The 21,538-nt window shown below is 47.5% G+C and overlaps 1 protein-coding gene across 1 annotated transcript in view; it reads left to right on the top strand.

The window, feature by feature from the left end:
- The window catches only part of MYLK (myosin light chain kinase), a 268,738-nt gene that overhangs the window by 142,231 nt on the left and 104,969 nt on the right, over positions 1–21,538 (top strand). The window contains exons 4-11 of the mRNA XM_058555934.1: positions 4,386–4,434; positions 5,391–5,556; positions 6,774–6,939; positions 8,704–8,722; positions 10,128–10,660; positions 11,232–11,438; positions 15,568–15,702; positions 18,856–19,008. Coding sequence (XP_058411917.1) covers positions 4,386–4,434; positions 5,391–5,556; positions 6,774–6,939; positions 8,704–8,722; positions 10,128–10,660; positions 11,232–11,438; positions 15,568–15,702; positions 18,856–19,008 — 1,428 coding nt within the window. The remainder of the gene's footprint in view (positions 1–4,385; positions 4,435–5,390; positions 5,557–6,773; positions 6,940–8,703; positions 8,723–10,127; positions 10,661–11,231; positions 11,439–15,567; positions 15,703–18,855; positions 19,009–21,538) is intronic.

The following is a 21,538-nucleotide window of genomic DNA, read 5'->3' as shown; positions in this document are numbered from 1 at the left end:
TGCGTCAGTGCGCACCCGGGATCCGAACCCGGGCCGCCAGCAGCGGAGTGTGAGCGCTTAACCACTAAGCCACGGGGCCGGCCCCAGCCTTTTTATTTTTTAGAAGTCTACCTATACAACTGTGCTCTTTCCTTTTCCTGTACTACTTGTACGGTACATTTTTTGATCATTTACTTTTACATCCAAACCTGCACGTGAGTCCGTGCAAGCATCTGACCATTTCATTACGTCTTCTAACGTGCCTGAGCAATTGCATGTTGAAATAGTCATGCTTGAATATTTACATATTGAAATAAATATTATTATAATTTACTTTCCTTTTATTTCTCCTTAATATTTTAGCTAGGTCTTTACATTTATTTTCTTTTTGAAATTATTTATATGGGTGGTTAGCAGAAAATTTCAATTCAGGATGGCACAGGGGGCATTGCTAAGTATCTGTTATAAAAAGTGAGCCTTTGTTCTGATCAAGTGGAGAACCACTATTTTAAGCAATCCTTAAAATCCACTTTGACGTTGCCCACAGTGGGGTGACTGCACCCTGGTTTGCCTGGAGCAGTCCTGGTTTACTCCTGTTGACCTGGGAGAATTATTAATTATATCCCTGTCAGTGTCAAGAGTCCCTGTTTGGATGATAAAGTTTATCATCACACATTTTTAGAAGCATTTCTTCTCCTTACCATCTTGATCACATTATTCTTCTTTTCAGCAGCATTCTCTGTCTCAACTCAGTCTTCCCATATATATCCTTTGACAAAAAGTGCTAGCTAGGTCCCTCCGCTATTGAACTTTTCACTCCTAAAACCTGCCAGCATTGTCTTTCACTGTCCTGGAAAATCCAAGACAAGTGTTAAATACCTTCAATGCCGTGGCCTCTTTTTCCTTCCACTCGATCCTGTCTTCACCAGTTCTCTTAACTTACCCTTCTATTTTTGGCATTTCTACCTTAATCCTCTTTCCACTTATTTTTCTGCATAGCCTTACTGTTCTGCCAGATTTTCATACTTTCACAAAATTAATGTTGCCTTATCTGACAATTTGCAACTTCAAATTTTTGCCTATAAATAGACCCTGTTAGTTATTTTAGCCCAAATTCTCTTTTTGTTTCCGTGTAAACTCTCTGGTGCTAACTCACATTGAAATCTGCATTCCTCAATTTCCATTTTTAGCTGCCTGCTTTATGTGTTACCTTTGGATCATACCATAAACTGCTCTTACCCTGATAAAGAAGTATCTCTAAACGGCATTCTTTTGCTATTCTTTGAGAAAATGCCATATTTTTGCTTTATTTTATCTTTTAAGGAATTTTAGCCTTTGGATTAAGATCTTTAGCTCCCAAGAGTTTTAAAGACGCTTAGTTTAGTTTTTTTATTGTGGTAAAATACACACAACATAAAATTTACCATTTTAACCATTTTAAAGTGGCATTAAGTACTTCACAATGTTTTGCAACCATCACCGCTGTCTAATTCCAGAACTTTTCATCAACCCCAACAGAAACCCTATACTCCTCAAGCAGTCACTGCCCATCCACCCTCCCCCTGCCCCTGGCAACCATTAGTCTGCTTTCTGTCGCTGTGGATTTGCCTCTCTTGAACATTTTGTATAAATGGAATCCTACATTTTTGTGTGTGTCTGGCTTTTTTCACTTAGCAAATTTTTTCAAGGTTCATCCATGTTGTGGCGTGTTTCATTACTTTATTCCTTTGTATTGCTGAATAATATTTCACTGTGTAGACAGACCACATTTTATTTATCCATTCCTCAATTGATCAGTCTAATTTTTATCAGATCTTTACTTCAAGATGAAATGAGTGATACAATAGCTTCATAAGTACAGTGACTGGTACGTGGATAGCTTCATAAGTACAGTGACTGGTACGTGGATATTTTTAGGGGTCTTAGTGATTGGGTATGTGGCTAGTGCTGTGATACAGAGCATGTGTAAGAGGTCCTAGTCACCTGTTTGGATGCCAGAATCTTTTTCCCTTTTTTACTTTCTTTCTCCAACTCCCCCCAATTTTTTTTTTGCTTTTTTTGGTAACTAGAGCATGTTTTGTTTTTTCCTTATCAGTGTATTTATAGGTTTTAGAAAATAGAGCTAAATAAAATTACTCGTAGTCCCACCACCCAAAAACAATCGCTATTAATAACATTTTGATACATTTTCTTCTGGTCATTTTCCTGTGTTTGCGTGTTTTATTTTATTTTTACCTGATTATGATCACATTGAATAGAAAAGTTTGTATGCTGCTCTTTTTTTTTATAAAATTTATTTATTTAACAAATATTTGAATACCTACAATGTTCTGGGCACTGTTCTGGATACCGCTGATGTATGAATAAGACGTTCTGGTGGACATGTGGTTTGGGAGTCATCAGCTTATAGATGACATTTAAGGCTGTGGGACTGTCTAAGACCTCCTGGGAGAGAGTCAGTAGCACTGAGGAGAGGCCCCAGGACTCAGCCAGGGACTCCCACATGCAAGGTCAAGCACAGAAAGAGTTTGAGGAAGAGTAGGCAACCTGGGAAAAGCAGGAGAGTCTGGAGGAGAAAGTGCTTTGAAGGGCAGTGGCCCCTCTTGTCAAGTGCTACTGAGTGAGACAAAGAAGAGGCTTAACCATTGGGTTTGGCAAGATGGTGGTCAGGATGGAGCTCAGTGGAGTGTCAAGGATCACAGCCCAATTGGAGTGTGCTGAGGAGCAAAGAGATAATATTTTAACATATTTCTGCGTGTTTCATATATTCTTAAACATAATTTGATGGCAGAATAAGATGTCTAATCGTACATTTTACTTAACTGCTTATTGTCTTCCTACTGTGTGACATTTACATTGTTTCTAATTTTTACTATTACAAACAAGACCAAAGTGAACAGCTTTGTAAACTTTGTTTCTACTTTTAGCATCATTTCCTTTGACCGGAAGCACAGAAAGGAAGGTGCTGGTCTAAGAGCAGAGCATCTTCAGAGCTCGATTCTCATTTGCTCAAATACTTTCTAAAGGACTGACTGGTTTGCACTTCCTCCAGCAGTGTCTGAGGGGCCCCTGCATCTTGACTGTAATTGTCAGTTGGGTCCTCCCAGAACAGGTCTCTCCTTTTATCAGCTTAGAAGTTCTTTTAACCTAGAGCAGAATGACAAGAACCCAACCCACATTATGGAATGAAAACATATACACAGCTCACTAAATAGTTATGTTAAACAGAAACACATGTACAATAATTGCCAATCCATGTGGAACCACAACTTCAATGTGATGCTGGTGTTTGTTATTAATCCTTTTTCACTAAGGTTCTGGTGAAACCTTGAACCAGATGTGGCCAAGGGAAATACCATGCTCTTTGTCCTCCATTCCTATGTTCCTATGCATTCACGTAGATGTGGTCGGTGCCCGAATTTAAGGCAGTTCACCATTTTCCTGTAAACACCCTGCAAATCTCCCATTGCAGCTGCCTGCTGATGTCAGGGAATGACTTTTACCCTTTCTATGTGTGCCTTGGGTGGGGTTTTATAAACATTTTCAGCTTGTGGCAAAAAGAGAACAACTTCTAGGCTGATCACCATCTCAAAAATGTCCTCCTCTCCCCCCACCCTATTCCTCAGAAATACCCTACCACTTTACAGTCACTTCCTGGTCACAGTATGAGTTGGTCTCCCCAGGAGCAGCAGCTGGATAAAAGGAGCTGACCCAGCTGCCTTGCTGGGTTTGCTATTTAACTGCTTCCTATCCAGCACCACAGTGCCTCACCCAGGACCAGCAGTGACCAGTGTGCTGCTGGTGCAGGTTCTGGTGAGGTGTTGGTTCCACGGTAGCTCATCTCCAATGATCTGCTCCATGCCAGCAGGACAGATATTGCTATCTGCTGGGCCTTAAGTAGAAGGATGGAGTGTTGATTGTGTCAAACATGAACAGACGTGATAATAGGGATGCATGCTCATCTCCCTCCCTCCCTTCAACTGGGTCGTTTTCTGGAGAGGTCGTGGGTCACCACAGTTAATCCCCAAAATGGAAAGTCCTGTGGCATTTAACAGCTCAGCGGAACAGTTGAGTGTTCTAGAACAGACAGGGCTGGATGCATTCCTGCGCTGGCTCTGTGACTCAAGAGGGCAACTTAACTTCTCTGAATCTCATTTTTCTCATCTGTTTAAAAATAGAAGGATGATATAATACCAGCTGCCTTAAATTATTGCAGGAAATCCATGTGATGATGTATGTAACATGCCCCCCATGGTGCCTGACCCAGTAGGGCTCAGGCAGGGTGCCCTCTTTCCGTCATTATCTCACTCCACCCCTCTTGTTGACACTTCCTGACTTTTGTTGCTCCAAGTTGGTGGCTCAGACCTGAACCTTCAAGCCTCTTTCTCTTTGTTTTCCACTTGCAGGGGCCTTTGTGAAGAAGCATGATCAGCCTATTGTTTCCAAAACCTTGGGGTAAGTTCTGGGATGTTCAAGCCAAGGGACGCACTGGATTGGCTTTTCCTGCTGACTTGACAGAACACGTGTACGGAGTACATCTTCTTGGGCATCCTGGGTTATAATAGATAAAGCAGAAGCCTATTGGGATGTGATGTGTCATTAACACAGAGCCTCCCAACCTGGTGGCCTCTGTGCATAGCCCCTTTGACTGGTCCAGCTGCTAAATGCTGAGGAAGTGGGCTGTGTGACCATAGTCTGCAGGGATCTCTAACAATCAAGGCAATAGTCAGAAGACTTAAATAAGTAGACTTCAAAGAGGCCATCAATATGGGACACTTCTTATGGAGTGTAAACCAGGATTAGTAAGGGTAAGTAACAGTAGCTGCTGTAACAGAAAAGCCCCCAAACCCCAATGGCTAACACAGGAAAAGTTATTTCTTACTCAAGCAAAGTCGATTCAGATATTCTTGAACAGGTGGAGAACCTTCCCATTATCCTTCAGGGACCCAGGCTCCTTCCATCTTGTGGCTCCATCATCTCCTAGGCCTTAGAGCCTCTGCTCAACCCTCTGCATCTAGCCAAAACAGTGGGCAAGAAAGAATGTGGAGAATCTCACAGGAGGTTTTTGTGAGTTCACCCTAGAAATGGCATACAGCTCTTCTGCTTGCAGTCTCTTGGCCGAAACCCAGGCTTTTGGCCAGAGCTCAGTAGAATTCAGGTATACCTTACTTCAAGGGAGGCTAGTAAATGGAGTCTAGCTGCATGGCCAGGAGGTAGAGGAAATAGGTTTTGGTGCCACAGATTTTTCCAGAGGGTGCATCAGAAATGTGTTTGAGGCATAGAGTTGGGAAGGCTGCCAAAGGAAACCAAAGGCTGGTTTCTGACTCCAACTTAAGTGACTTGGGTGGGAGGGTGTTGTGGAGAGAAGAGGATCTGAATTGCTGCTGGGTTCTCTGCTGATTTCTTTCCAGGGACAGATTCACAGCCCCCCCAGTGGAGACCCGTCCTAGCATCTGGGGAGAGTGCCCACCGAAGTTTGCTACCAAGCTGGGCCGAGCCGTGGTCAAAGAAGGACAGATGGGACGATTCTCCTGCAAGGTCACTGGCCGGCCCCAACCACAGGTCACCTGGCTCAAGGTGAGGTTTTGTCTGCCCTGACTCTGGCCCAGGTCTGGGGCCCCTGAGAGTTCAGGGTTAGACCCTTGGGCTAGTGGGAGTCTGCCTTTCCAGTCGGTCCCTTCTGTTTCAGTAGATGGTTCTCGAGGGTGCTCTGTATCTTTGATAGCCGTGCTTGTTCTTGCCCCTGTTTGCACACTCTCCCTCTGTCACTCCCTCCACAGAGTCCCATAATCCACACACTCACAAAAGAGCATAAAACTTCTGAGTCAACACAGACCTGACATCTCAAGAGAGTGGAATTTGAAGTCATGGGTCTAGGTTTCAAGCCACAGCAACCTGGTTCACAAAGCATGTGATACTGGGCAAGTCATTTGATCTCTTGGAACCCTGGCTTCCTTATCTGTGAGGCAGAGATCATCCCACCTACCTCAAAGTACTGTTGAGAGGCTCCATATGGAAGTGCTTTATAAATCATTCAGGGCTGGGCAATGTGAAGGCAGAGAGGGAGGAGGAGGTGGGGGAGGGGGAAGTGGAGGTGGTGGTGGGGGATGTTAAACAGGGCAGTGAGGAGCCATAGGGGACTCTTGGGGTCAAGGCCAGAAAGAGTAGGTTTTTCACAGATGGAACTCCTGAATAAAAATGAGTGATGAGAGGGGCCGGCCCAGTGGCATAGTGGTTAAGTTCGCATGCTCCACTTTGGCGGCCTGGGGTTTGGATCCCAGACACGGACCTACACACCACTCATCAAGCCATCCTATGGCAGCATCCCACATACAAAAAATAGAGAAAGATTGGCACAGATGTTAGCTCAGTGATGTTAGCTAGCTCACCCAATCTTCCTCACCAAAAAATAAAATAAAATAATGAGCGATGGGACACTTGTTATCTATTTCCTAATTCTCCTGAACTGACCCAGGGAAAAGAATAAAAGGAAGAGGGAGGCAAAGGAGAACTAAAGTGAGAAATATAGGACTTCCCACAATCTAGGGCTCCTTTGAAACAGGTTCCATACGTCTGCTCTAAGCTGGAACATACACCACACAGCATGCATGGACCTCGAGTCAGGGCCCCTGGGTTGTCCAAAGACTGCTCTCTGAGCATGTTGACAGAGCCCAGAGCAGAGGGCTCTGCTGTCATGCCTGATGTCTGTCCCACCAGTCTTGGCAGGAGATAGGAGGACAGTGCCGAAAGGTGAGCAGGTTTCCCTGACGAAGCTACCCTATTGCCATCCACAGGGAGATGTTCCCCTGCAGCCAAGTGCCCGTGTGTCTATGTCTGAGAAGAATGGGATGCAAGTTCTGGAAATCCATGAGGTCAACCAAGATGATGTGGGAGTGTACACGTGCTTGGTGGTGAACGGGTCAGGGAAGGCCTCCATGTCAGCTGAGCTTTCCATCCAAGGTATCAACTGGTGGGAGAGGCTTGTGCAGAACGATCCTTACTAGAAGGAGCTGCTTGTTCGTTACGCATCTGTGTGTTACACGTATCCCTCTCACATACCCATGCGTTCCCCGGGGCAGGGTCTTGAACCAGAAGAAAGGAAGTGGGCGGCAGCACAGATTCCGCCACAGAGGAAGATGCTTTACTTGTGTCCCCACACTCTGTCCCATACCTCTGTCTTCAGTCTTCTTGCTCAGACTCCCTTTTTGTATCTCTAATTGCCAATTGGAAGAGTGGACATTGCTAATGTCTTGCCATCACCCCAAATTTAACCTGCCTAAAATTTAACTCACCGTCCACTCTGTCCTTCAAATCAGGTGTCCCTCAACTTAACTCTTCCCACCCCAGTTTCCTCGTTTTCCTTCTCACCCAGACTGGATATTTCAGTGTCACCTTTGACCCCTGCTGTCATCATCAACCTCTGTTGGTTTTTCCTTTGAAATCTCTTTGAACATGTCTCCTCCTTACATTCCCCTTGGTTCTGCCAAGTCCAGCCTGGGGAGGCTGGAGCATGTGGCCGGGGAAGGGGATTAATGTCACCTCATGGGAGCGGGAAACTTGATCAGGGTGGGAGTTGAGGATCTTGGGGGACACGGCCTTCACTCTCCCCTCCTCCTGTCTTACCTCTTTTCTTCTATGACATTTCTCTTCCACATCCCCTTCCTTTCTCAGAAACTATTCCTCCTTGCTCTCATTAGCATTTTTTGGCCCAAGTGTTTCACAACCCACAGAAAGAAATTGATTCTACATTGCAACCCGGGACACACATATGTATATAAACATATTTAACTGAAACCAGTTTCATGAAACAATCCTGCATTGTGCTATGTACAGTACATGCTGGTATTTTCTATTCTATTCTACACCATTAAGGGAAAAAACAGCCTCGTCCTGACTGAAGGATCGGACTTCACAGCTCACTGCGGGATTGGGACCTGCTGTTAGGCGCTGAGGGGAGTGTTTTAGTCTCCCTCCCTTTACTTGTCCGAGCATTGAATTAAGACCTGTTTGTTCCTCAAGTACCAAATGACAAAATGATATGTTGCCTGGGATTTGTTTTAAATAGCCCCAGAAAAAGCCCCTCAAAAAAAAAAAACAAAACCAAAAGAGATAGATAAGGCTGGCAAATGTTCATATTTCCTTATCTGAGTGATGGCTTTCAAAGTTTGTTATATCCTTCTCTCTACTATTGTATATTTTTCATGATAAAATTTTAAAAAAATAATTTGGCAGGAAAAAATATATATTGTATGTTTTTTCTTTGAAGAATTGAATAAAATTACACTTTCCCTGTACATTTTTAAAGCAGGTATTTGTCAGAAATGATCCCTTTGGGGGTTTGTTTTTGAGGGCCACATGGAAGTTAAACTGAAATTTTCAGTGGCTTTTTGTTTTGTTTGTCCCTCGATGGGTTTTGTTTCCATCTGTAGGCTGCTGACCAGGACAGGCCACAGGGTACGGTAGCAGAGGCCCCTATAAAAGGGCCAGGGCAGCAGTGGAAGTGCTGACAGTGTCTCCAGGACTCCAAGGAGTTTATCAGATTAACCCAAGACGTCCAGGACCAGGGAAGCTGGAAGGGGAAGGGAGGTGGGACCACAGTGAGGGGGCCAGTGAGAGCTCAGGGAGTAAAAACTCTGTAATAAATGAGATTGTTGTCTTATCACTGTCTCCTCAGTGTGTAAAATATTCCACTAACAGTCTTTCTACCCTTCTCCCTTTTTCCAGGTTTGGAGAACACCAATAGGTATGTCTAGGCTTTGTGATTATTATGTTTTCATTGAAATGTCCTGCAGGAAAAGAGGGACTGTAATTGAAAAATGCCCTGAATTTCTGAGTCACCAGAAAGGGAGGGAGAGCTGACTGTTTGGGGACGTTGTCTTCTTTGGGGTGTTTTTTTTGTTCTCCTATTGTAACATGTGAGGCTTGCCATCAGTATTGAGACCCAATGCTGTCGTCTTGCTCAGTATCTGCTCAGTATCTTTACTAGTTAGGAAGGGCACTCTGCTCTGGAAAAGGTGCCTTACACGTTCCAGGCCAGAATCGACTCGATCCTCCAGCACATCTTCATCAGGGGCTTCCTTTCCTGTGTGCGAGGCTCAGTGCTAGACTCTGGGTATGCGGGGTGAGCAGAGGTCTAGTGCAGAGAAGGGCTTTAAGCAGAGCCACATGAATATACGATTACAAACTGTGATGCATCTATAAGGAAGAATAACAGAGAAGTGCTAATGTGGATTAGAGGGTCCGAGAAACCCTTTCTGAAAACTTGACGTTTGAGCTCAGGCCTGTGAGGAGTAATATTAGCTCGGTGAAGAAAAGCTCAGGGAGAAAGCATTCTAATAGAGGGGGCAGCGTGGGCAAAAGCAGTGAGATGAGAGGTGGGCGCTGGGGATCCCAAAAGAACACCCACGTGGCTGCAGCCTGATGGGCAACAGAGGTTCCAGAGGCAGCTGGAGCAGGCCAGCCCCTTAACTAGTGGTTACGTTTGGCGCACTCCACTTTGGCGGCCTGGGTTCGGTTCCCAGGCACAGACCTACACCACTGGTCTGTTAGCAGCCATGCTGTGGTGGAGGCTCACATAAGAGGAAAACAAGAGGAATACTGGCAACAGATGTTAGCTCAGGGCGAATCTTCCTCAGCAAAAAAAAAAGAGGCAGCCGAGCCAGCTGCATCCTTGCAGGCCGTCTCGAGAAGCTCAGCTTTATTCTTAATATAGTGGGAAAGCTCTTGGAAAATCCTTAAGCTTGAAACGACATGATTCGATTTATGTTTATAGAAGATTGACCGTGCTGGCTGTGTGGAACATGGATGAGAGAGGGCAAGCGTGACCGGGGAAAACCGGCTGTGTGGTTTGAATTAGGGCAGTGCTCAAGGAGAAGAGAAAAGAGGTGGATTTAATAAGTGTAGATAGAACAGGCTCTGGCCTGGGGATACAGGACAGAGAAGTGTCAGGAATGGCTGCATGTTTCTGGCTTGAAACTGAGAAAGGGGCCGAGAAAGACTTTTGCTCTTATTCTCTCTCTTAATTGCGGGCTTTGTGATCTCCAGAATCTGCTTGTGATGAGTAATGCTTGTGAATAAGCAGGTGATCATTCTATTCCTCCTTCTCCTTCCCCCCTGTCATCCCTCCCTGCCCCACCGACCACCAACAGGTCATTTGTGAGAGGAACAAAGGCAGCCAATTCAGATATCAGGAAGGAAGTGACCAATGGATTCACGCAGGGGCCAACACTGGACACCTTGCAACCTGCAGCTGAACGTAAAAACTGCTCTAGCACCCAGCGAGGGGCCTCCCCTGCCTGGGCCACAGGCAGCCTTCCTCAGCCCCTGAGGGAATCGAGGCTGGAGCCTGAGGACTCACCTAGAAAGGCCTTGAGGACCCCTGTCCTGCAGAAGACTTCCAGCACCATCACCCTGCAGGCTGCAAAAGTCCAGCCAGAACCAAGAGCACCGGTCTCGGGCGCCCTCTCTCCTTCCAGAGAAGAGAAAGAGAGACCAGCTGCTCCCCCTCCAGGCACCCTCCCCACCAGGCAGTCTGGCCTGGGAAGCCAAGAAGCTGTGAGCAAGGTTGCTACCAGGAAAATCCCCATGGAGAGCTGGAGGGATTCAACATTCCCCAAATTTGAGAGTAAGCCCCAAAGCCAGGAAGTCAATGAAGATCAAACAGTCAAGTTCAGATGTGAGGGTGAGTAGAGCTAACAAAGGTCACTGGACCCCACAGTGTAGCCCCTGGGTGGCCGCTCCCTCCCTTCAGCACAGTGGTCTGAGCCTCCTGTATCCACTCATCCTCTCGAACTAGACCCCCACCCTACCCCCAGGAAGCCACCCCACAGGGGTCTTCCCTGAGGAAAGACTCAGTCTAGTAATGTCCCTCGTTCTGGAGAAGCACCTAACAGTAGCCCCGTGTTCATTGTTGGATAGATCGTGGACCCTGTACCCTAATTCTTACCACCCTAGAGGGGGAAACCCATTACCACCATCACCATCACAAAACAAGACATAGGGTCTCCTTCTCTTTCATCCCTTCTGCTGGCTTTGGCTTCTGGGGACCTGGCTTGTCACCCTTGTATCCCTCGTCCCCAAGTACCCTACCTCTGTCTTGAGATGTTTACTCTTGTGGAGTGGAGGGTTGAGGGCACTCAACCAGGAGAGCAGCTGCACACCAGACTGAGCTCTTCCCTGGGGTTCAGGCCCCCCATGCCTCATAAGCCCAATGTGCTTTCCAGGGGCCTCACATTCTTCACCTGGCCCTGTAGTTTCAGGGATCCCGAAACCCGAAGTGACCTGGTTCCTGGAAGGTGCCCCCGTGAGGAGACGAGAAGGCTCCATTGAGGTTTATGAAGATGGCGGATCCCATTACCTCTCCCTGCCGAGAGCCCGGGTGAGGGACAGCGGGAACTACAGCTGCACAGCCTCCAACGTCCGAGGCCAGGTGTCCTGTGGCTGGACCCTCCGGGTGAAAAGTGAGTACACTCCTCCAGGTCACCCTGGGTTCTCATGGGGTGCTCATACACTGCACAAGTGTCATCTCCTACAGCCCCCCGCCCAGAGTGTACAACCCAACAGAAACATCGTCCCCACCCACATGCCAAGACCAAAGTCATTGCTCCAGGACGATGATTCCTGATGAGGAATTCACATCAGAATCACCTCAAAATAAACATGCCCAGGCCCCAGGCCCAGCCCAGCTGAGAACTATCTTTTTTAGGTTCCTCAGCTGTCCCAGGGCAGCTGTTCCTCAGCCGTATCCCGTCTTCGTAACCACAGAGAACCAAATATTCACTAAATATATGCCTTTAGAGTAATGTGAGATGATGTGGGATCCCACATCTTTTATGTTTCTTGTAATGTCTGCTTATAAAAGTAATGTATGTTCATGGTGGGGAATTTAAACAATATGTAATCTTATGACTCAGAAATAAATGATATTTTAATGTTTTTAAAACAAAATTGCCATTGTACTATTTGTATACTGCTTTCTATTCTAATTTGCTCATGTTACATAAGCATGTTACAAAAGTATCTTTCCATACTATTTCTTTCTATATTATTTAATATTATTTGAGAACATGAGTTTTAATGGCCATGTGATATTTCATAGAATAATGTATCTAATTTAGGCCTCCTCTTTTTGTTGAATATTTAGGTTGTTTCCATTTTTTCACTATGGTAACAAAACTGTGATAAATATCCTTGTACCCATCTATCGCTCTATAAAGTTTCCTCCTCACTTTAAATGCTATTTGGGGACCCTAGACCCCTGTCAGACTATTGAGGAACATATTAAACCACAGAGATAGAGTCAGCAAATTTCAGGCTGTTGGAAACACTGTGGGACAAATAACCTTTGCCTATTTTTTTTCCAATAAATAAACTACAAGCAAAGAGAGGAAGGGAGGGACAAGCTAGAGGGCACTTAGATGAAAAGATACGTAAGCGACATCAACAATTGCAATACGTGGACTTTGCATGGATCCTGATTGAGACACCTTTGAAAAAATCATATGAGAACATCAGGAAAATTTGAGCATTGGTAAGATATTTAATATAAAGGAATTAGTGCTATTTCTAAGATGTGATGATGGTCTTGTGGTTATTTTTTTAAGTCCATATGTTTTAGAGATGTAAACTGAGTTATGTACTGGTGAAATGATATGATTTCTGATGCTTGCTTCGGAAATAATCCATGTATGGTGGGAGTTGGTGGAGGTGTAAATGAAATGAGATTGGCCATGAGTTGATAATTATTAAAGTTGAGAAACAGGTATATGACGATTCACTACACTGCTTTCTCTACTTTTGTGTGTGTTTGAAATTTATTATAATAAGAAACGTTTCAAAAAAAAGAAAGGAAAAGAAAAGAACTTAGTGGTTCATCCAGACAGCAGGATGCCGTGCAGCCTGTAAAACAAACGTGGCTGACCTGTAGACTCTGATGGTGAAACATGTCCAAGATACGTTAGTAAGAGAGAAAAGCCGTGTGTGTCATATGCTATTTGCATAAAAGGAAAAAAAATCTATGTATATATATGCAAACAGATGTCTGTGTGTGCATAAAATATTTCTGGAAGGTTCCACAAGTTGCCTCTAGGAAGGGAAACTGGGAGTCCATAGGAAGGGGTGGGAGGTAGTCTGACTTCTCACTATATACTGTTGACTCACTTCTTAATTGGGATTTTTCCATGTTCATGCCTTTGCAAGGAATATTATTCATTCCATGTGGAGGTAGGAGTGCCTGCAGGCAGAGTTCACAGGTCCAGGAGCCCAACCAAGTCTCATCATCCAGGCTGTGTGTCAGGGCAGGGGACACACACGTGGCATCGTGTCCACCAAACTTTTGTTGGAGTGCTAGCTGTTATTATTAAATGGAACTATGCACAGAGACTATACTTGCAACAAGTCGGGGGTGAAAGAGGATGTTGATTTTCAAAGCTGGCAAAGAGGTGAGGCGAGGGGGGTGGGAATTGAGATTGCCGCAAAGCTTGTGGTTCTTACCAAGATTCCTCTGTCTGTCTGTTTTTGAATGAATGCTCTTTAGAATGTTGCAAGCCTTTGGTTAATGTCCAGAGTTCTGAAAAAGTTGATCTTGATGACTTTTGCCAGTGTTCTTGTGGCTTGTACAAGGAGTGGATTTTCAGAAATCCTCACTCGGCCGTTCCAGAAGTGCTTCTTGACTCCCTTTCTTCTTGGAGACACTAGCTGTTCTAAAACTTCTCCTGGTGACTTCACCAAGGTGCAAGTCATGGGATGTAGTTCTTTATCTTCTCTGCAATACCCTCTGTCTCTCTTTTTTCTGTCACTGCAAAAAAGCTGTCTGCTTCCCTTACCCAGACTTCTCTTTCCATCCCTCCCCATCTCCACAAAGACCGTGTCTAATAATGACTTACTCTCCCACCATCTCTTCCATCTCCTCCCTTCCCGTATCTAGAGACCTCTTTCTTCTCCCTGCAAGTGTGCTCTGGTGTTCCCTACCCTGAAAAGGGAGAGAAAATCTTCCGTCTGCACAGATGCCCCTTAAGCTCCTACTTTCTCTCTCCACTTTTTCACCCCCAAGCATGTTGCATTGTAGTCTCTCTGCACAGCTTCCAGTCGATAGTAACAGCTAACACTCCCCCAAAGCCTGTTCAATGTGCTAGGCTTTGTGCTCAATGCTTTACTTGCATTGTTCCATTTCATTATCCCAACAATCTTATGAGATACTTGTAGGTACACCCATTTTCCAGATGAGAGTACTGAGCTGTAATGAAGTTAAGTGACTTGTCCAAGGTCACATGCCTTGTAAAAGATAGCATATTTCTAACTCATGTTGGTCTGACACAAAAGCGCATATTCTTTTCAATGACTCCCCAAGGCGTTTCTCTAATGAGGGAATTTGACGCTGGCCAGGGGAAGGGGTGGAGGTGGTGCCTCCCCACACCTGTCGAGGTTGTCTGTCCATCCCGTCCCTCAGTGTCAGTCCCATTCAGATGCACCATCATTCAGATGGTGCTGCTCTCCCACTGCCTACTCTCCCCTTAGGGGAACACTGGTCTGGAGGAGGAAGTGTTGACGTAGAGGCAGAGAGCTGGGCGTAAAGCCGGGCTTCTCCATGGTGCTGGGCTATGGGAAGTTATTAACTTTCTCTGTAAACTGAGCTAAAGAGAGCAACCTCATGGCATTGTCACAGTCACATTTGGAAAAGTGCCTGGCACATAGCAAGCCCTCAACTATTCGTTTTTGCCCTTAAAGCCCTGCAATATAATATGGCTTTCTCCTCATCACCGTATTGAATAGCTTCTCTTGAAAAGCGCGGTGAGCTGTCTTCTAATCACCAAATCCAGTTACCTTTCCCAGCCATCAACCACTGTGATATTTCTACAGCATGTTCGGGGTGTTGTAGAAGAGATTATCTATCACTATTGCTCTTAATTAAGGCCCCCAAACTACAAATTGCTCCCCAATTCACCAATGTAGAAGGCTTTTGGAAAGTTCAGCTTGGTGGTTCTCAACTGGAGTGTGCATCAGAATCATGGGGGAACTCAGTAATGCATAGTCCCAGGCCCCCCACGTTTCTGAACCATTGACCTAGGTGGGAAAACTAGAACACATACGAGTCTTTGTCATTTGATTCAGTCCTGGAATTGGAAAAAATAATTAGGATAATTTAAGATTGAAACATCCTCACCAGGGGGCATGTGGTCTCTACAAGTAAAAAGATATTCACAAGACTGTGCGGGGTCCAGTGGAACATATTAAAGAATCTAGAAGACACTAGAAAGTAGAGTAGGACCAAGAAAGCGGGGAGAAGGAGCTCTGGGGATGCTCCAGGACAGCAGAAGTCAAGACTGCCAGGAGGTGCCCGAGTCCCCGAAGAGGGGAGGCAGGCCCCCCCGGGTCTTGAGTGCGCCCAGACCTGGGGTGTTTTGTGACCATGAAAAGCCCCTGCTGGTTACTCTGCCTCAGGCTCTAGGTCTCTACACCGGTGGTGCTGCCTGCTTCCAGGTGTGAAGATAGTGCAAGGCGTCTGCTTGTGAGGCTCTGGGGGACTGTGGTCAGTCACCAGAGCGGGCCAGCTGTGATCTGAGATGGCCTGTCTGTTCTTTGCCCTCGCAGGGCTGGCCATGATGGAGGTGGCCCCCTCGTTCTCCAGTGTGCTGAAGGACTGCACCGTCACTGAGGGCCAGGACTTTGTGCTGCAGTGTTTGGTGCAGGGGACGCCGGTACCCCACATCACTTGGCTGCTCAATGGTGAGTGCCCCGCCCCAGCCCTCTGCCCCAGCACCTGACCCCAGCCCCCTGCTCAGCTCCCTGGACGCTTTAGCCCTACCTGCATGCTCACTTGGCTTCCCCCATTTATCACTCTGAACCATTTATGCATAAGAAGGAAGCACAGAGTCCAGAGAGAGCGTGGGACCTGGAGTCTGCTGTTGCCTAGCTGGGGACACTGGGCAAGTTACTACTTCCTTCTGAGCCTTGAGTCCTCGTCTGCAAGACGGGAATAATGCCACCTACCTTCCAGGGTGGCAGTTGTGAAAATTAAATTGGATTTTTTATGTAAAACAGTTAACGAGGTGCCTGGCACATAGGTGCACAAGCAAGTTAGTTCCTTCTTATATGGCCAGGCTCATAGGAGGCCCTCAGTAAATAGTTGTTCAGTCAACAAATGAGCAAATAAACAACAAATTAATGAACCACACCAGAAGTTGTTCATGGGACCTCACCTTTTCTTTAGTGGCAGGTGGTTTTGGGGTTCATAGACCAGTAATTCTTTTTAATGTTGTAGTCCCACAGAGACATGCCAACCTTTTTTTTGCCAAGTAAGGTCCTTGGAAAAAATTAACTATCCTGTACTATCACCTTTCTCTTTTGAAAAAAAAAAAGCCTTTACATTCCAAAAGAATGGGAAAACGCTAATTTTAGAACTGAGAACAGTCCATAAATTTGATGAAATTGAGCAGGATCTACTTGGCGGGTCCACAGGGAGGATGAAGGAGCACCTGCCAAGAGTCAGGAGACAGAAGCACTCGTCCTCCTCCGCCACCAAGTGGACAGGTGACCTTGGAGACCCCACATTGCCTCTCTGGGTGTTGGTTCTTTATTGGTGAGGAGCTGGGCTGGAACAGAAGGTTCCGGGTCTCAGCCAGCTCTCACTGCTGATAGAATAGGCTCCTTAGGGAGCAGTGACTCTCACCACCTGTGCATCATATAGCGCCATTTGTTTCTGCGCCACTGACGCATTTATTGTGAACCTTCCTTGTTGGTGTAGTTTGCTTAGGCTTTGCTAGAAATTCTCGTTAGTCAGTGAGAGAAGGTGCCATGGAGTCTTCCTGTGTGTCGTCTTTTTGGGTAAATAAGTGAAAATTGAGGTCTCCTTCCCTCCACTCCTCGCTAAGAACAGAGCTCCTATCGGATCTCATGACTAACCACAGGAGGCAGCCTTCTTTTGGCTGGAACAGAACAAGGACGTTAAGGACTAGTAATGGATCTGAGTAGGAGAGTTTCATTTACATCTGGCTCAGAGTCCAGACCAGGGGTCAATAAACATTTTCTATAAAGGACAGACAGTAAATATTTTCAGCTTTGCAGGCCATACAGTCTCTGTCACAACTACTCAACTCTGCTGTTGTAGCACAAAAGCAGCCAGAGACAGTAGGTAAAAGAATAAATGTGGCTGTGTTGCAATAAAACTTTATTTATGGACGGTGAAATGGGAATTTCATACAATTTTCACATGCCATGAAATAGTCTTCCTTTGATTTTTTTTCCCCAACCATTTAAAATATGTAAAAACTGTCATTGGCTTTGAAGCTGTACAGAAACAGGCTGCAGGTCAGGGCTGGCCCACAAGCTGTAGTTTGCAGACCCCTGGTCAAACCACTCAGGACTGAAAAGCAACCCAACCTTCTCACTCTTGGTGAATCTTGGCATTTCCACACTCTTCCCACTAGAGGGCGATCGTGCACAAGTTGGGTTCTCGTGGCCGCTAACTCTGGTCCAGCCCAGTCTTGGAGCTGGGAGAGATCTGTGTCTCCCAATTCTGAATGCCTTGAGCCAACACCTCCTTTCTGTGACCACCATTCCATCCCATGCTTGTGGGTTATGCCCCAGTGAAAGGAGAGCTCTCAAACAGCTCGTCGGTGCATGTTTTGACAGCAGAAACACTTTGATGGCAGTGACGGAACGTATCGGTATTTTCAAGGAAGAGTGGTTTTAGGGTGTCATTTTCACAAAAAGTAAAAACAAAGAGCGTTGCTCAATCCTCTCAGGAACAGGATCCTGGCTCCTGCCTTTCCCAGCCCCCAACCCCACTTTTCTGAAGTTCAGGAGGTCGGGCAGAATCTTTTCCCTCTGGCCCTCTGGCATGCTTGGCAGTCTCTGCCAGACTGTCATGGAGACTTGAAGTGCTGCTGTGTGCAGAAGAAAACATTGCATTGCGGGGAGAGGACTTCTTTCCATACTATCTCCCTCCTCCACTGCCCACCCCCAATTTTATGAAGTGCAAACCAGGACCCTGGGGCCTGATAAGGGAAGAAGCTGACAGTTGCTTCTTGGTGATTGGACACATTCCTGCTGTAAAGCCAGAATCTTCAGTAATGAGGTTTTTTTTTCCCCCTGGAAATGAAAGCTCACATCCTGGAATGATAGAGTCTCAGGAATATATAGAATTAAGGAAACCACTGAAGTTCCTAGCCTGTGCTTCTATCTCCACGCAGGACTTTAGGTGACCTGAATAAAAAAGGGCCTCTCCTGGAAGGGCTCTGGGAAGAAGAGGCCAGAGTCGTTTTAGTTCCCCATATTTACCTTTACTGTGAACCCTAAAATACGTCTAATTGTATGCAAGAAATGCACCTAATTGCAGCATGGGGTGGAGGTCGTAGAATTGCTTTCCGATAAATATTTGCAATGGGAAATGGAATTATTGTTTCTGGAGACATCTAAAGGGAGCCAGGAACCTCGTGTTCAGTCTGGGCAAGGCCTGTTCTGCCTGAGGCTGGGCTATGGGCCAGATGATCCTGTAAGATTCTTTCCAGGCTCAGAATTCTGAGAAGTCCAAGATGCAGATTTGGGGACTGTTTATTTAAACAGAATGCAGAGAACTATGTCCCTTTCCCTCCTGCATTCTAAATGCCTCCAGAATCTCTCCCCCAGTCCTCCCAGTCTTGCTCCTCCACCTCACGCAATCGCTCCCTCTCCTTCGTTTCCCTAGAACCTGCCTCTCTCTCCACCCTGAGCCTCTGTCCAGCCGGCTGGGGGTCGGCCTGGCACTCATTAGCCCTCAGTGGATCTCAGCAAGCATTGTGAGCATCAGTGTCGTAACAACAGCCACCCCGTTGAGGACGGGGCTCATGTCCCCACCACCGGGTGCTCCCTGGCCTGATCTTCCTGTGCTTCCCTCCACAGAGCAGCCCATCCGGTATGCTCACTCCACCTGCGAGGCTGGCGTGGCTGAGCTCCACATCCAGGACGCCCTGCCGGAGGACCAGGGCACCTACACCTGTCTGGCTGAGAACACCTTGGGGCAGGTGTCCTGCAGCGCCCGGGTCACTGTCCATGGTAGGAGCCTCTGGACACCTCTCTAGAAGCACCTTTCCTGCAGACACGTCTTTGGAGAAAGAGCACTGCACCTGAAGGCAGGCAGTGGAGGAGGTGACCTCTAGGAATTCACAGTGACAAGGGTCTACCATGGGAGATAGACATGAAAAGGCCAGTTCCCCACCCCCTCCCCACACTGGGGCCGAGGGAAGATGCGGGGGAAAGAGGCAAGAGCTTCCTTGTCTCAAGAAGTTCTAATCTGGTAGGAAGAAAACCACATACACTGAAAGATGACCGAGGAGGAGTACTCACATACCGCCTAGGACTTAGGGGTCTCACCAATGACCCTGCACACGCTGGGGACCACTGGGTAACAGAGTGCTGGTCCTGAGGCTTCTAGAGGGTCACCAGTCATCCCTCTTTTCCTTCTGACCCTGTTCCTCCCTACCACCCCAGGCTTGTTTTTATACATCATCAGCCTGGTGTCCAGTAATCTGATTATCATGGTCATCCATTGATCCGCGCTAAGGGCTTAGTCCCAGGAAGTCGCAAGGATGTCCAGACAGAGCTGTCTGGGCCGTGGTATTGGCGGGCTTGCTGACAGTGCCCAGGAAGTGCTTCTTGGGTCCAGGGCCATCAGGTAAGCCTGACTCCCCACCCTCGGCCGGGCCTGGGCCCCCAGCTCCTGTGTGTGACTGAGGCCTGGGTGCTTGCACAGGGGCACTGTGCTCTGCCTTCCCAGCAAACTGTCACTCTGTCCCCCACGCTCAGGCCTCTCGGGCAGTCTCCCTGTAACGTGAGCACCCGCCTTCCGGGAGGCCACAGGGGATGTTTCACTGAAAAGGACAAGGGAAAAATCATGTGCCGGCTACTATGTTAAATACTCGCAGCTCACCCGTATTTTCTCATTTAGACCTCAACAGCCCTGGGGAGGTGGTGCTCTCCTTATTTCACACAGAAGGGTCTGCAGGTCTCAGAAAGTGAACGTAACTTGCCTGAGCAAACCAAGCTGGTAGGTCAGGCTGGCCTTTCAAACTCAGATCCTCGCTACTCTAAGCCTGTGCTCGTTCCCGTGCCCTGCCCTTTTCTAGAGTGTATGTCCCCTGGCCCAAAGGGGCAGGCTGGCGCCCATGGGCTGGGCAGTGTCGCCCTTAGGATAAGGGAACTGGCACTGATGGAGAAAGTGGCTAGTGCTGGCTCCATGTTCTCTCTGCCAGGAGGAGGCACACTCTCTGGCCTCTGATTTCTCTGAAGTGTCTGGCATGGAGTCGTCACTGAAAAACCAGCCTCCACGTCCTTCCAAGAAGCCCTCCACACTGGGGTGGGAGCCTGACTCTGGCCCCCGGGAACTTAGCCAGCATTCTGGTTTACACGTTCATCCCCTTTATCCTCAGAGATCTCATTTCACGGCTCCTTGAGGGGCCTCGGGAAATTGTGGTAACGAGACTTAAGAGGAAGCGTGCAGATCTGAGCCTCGTCTCCTTGGGCCAGGGGAGCAGCTCTCACCTTCCCACCAGGAGGCTCTCCTTGGCGGTCTGCACAGCCCACCCTAAAGTCTAGTAAGGGGCAGAGAGAGCCAGAATGGCGCGTGGTGGGTCTGTTGTCCAAACCTCTCCCTCGCCAGCTTCAGCCAACAGCCTGCTAATCCCGTGCCTGCCCGGGTTGTCTGTGTTTAGATTGGATTAGAGAGACCTAGCTGAGCTAATAGTCCCACTGGAGGTGAGGGTCTCCAGATGAAGGATCAAGAAGTCTTTGGGGCCATGCTTGCCCCCGGGTCTGTGGGAGGAGCCGGGCCTGGGTGATTGCCCATCCAAGTGTGCTGTAAAGCAGAAGCAGAGAGGTCCCGGCAAGAACTCTGCCAGGGCCGTTTGGATTTCTCTGAGAGCAGCCCTGCGTGAGTGAGGCCCCCACCCTGTGTGGGGATTTACTGGCCCGTGACGGCCAAACAGAGGCTCAGCTACCATAAATGGTGAAGGAGGCTGAGAGACGTGGCCCCGCACTCAGGCGGGCGGCACTGGGGCTGTCAGCCCAGGGTTGGGGCAAGCTGAGCCTGGCACGGTGACACTCTGGCTCCTGGCCCCAAGGCGCTTGTGAGGCTGGAGTCCACCATCCTCGGCGGTGGAGTTTTTCTTACTTTATTGGCAGCTCCTTTGGCTCCAGGTCTCTGGGGGCTGCACAGGGGGTAGGAGAGGCCTGCAGCGGGTGCCTTTGTGCCCTGTGGCGCGGGCCACTGGGCTGGCCTCTCCCTTAGCTGTCAAGGCCTGGCCTCAGTGTGGCACCGGGCCATGCTGGAGCATGGATGTGAGCAGACGCCTGAGTGTGAATCCTGCTCCACTGCTGGCCAGCCCTGCGACCCGGGCTGCTCTTCAGTCTCCAGGCCTCACCTTCCTCCTCTGTGAAATACAACACTGATAGTCACCCCCATACTGTGAGGATTAAATTAATGAATACAGTAACGTCCTCAGAACCTAGGAAGTGCTCAGTAAGGGTGTGTTGTTATGGCAGTTGTCCAGCGGAGCCCTGACCTTTAAACAAGATAAAATAGTTCGAA

The sequence above is a fragment of the Diceros bicornis genome, chromosome 15 (assembly GCF_020826845.1).
Source record: "Diceros bicornis minor isolate mBicDic1 chromosome 15, mDicBic1.mat.cur, whole genome shotgun sequence".
NCBI lineage: Eukaryota > Metazoa > Chordata > Mammalia > Perissodactyla > Rhinocerotidae > Diceros > Diceros bicornis.
Note: the sequence above shows the minus strand (reverse complement) of the source record. Positions and strands in the feature narration are given on the sequence as shown.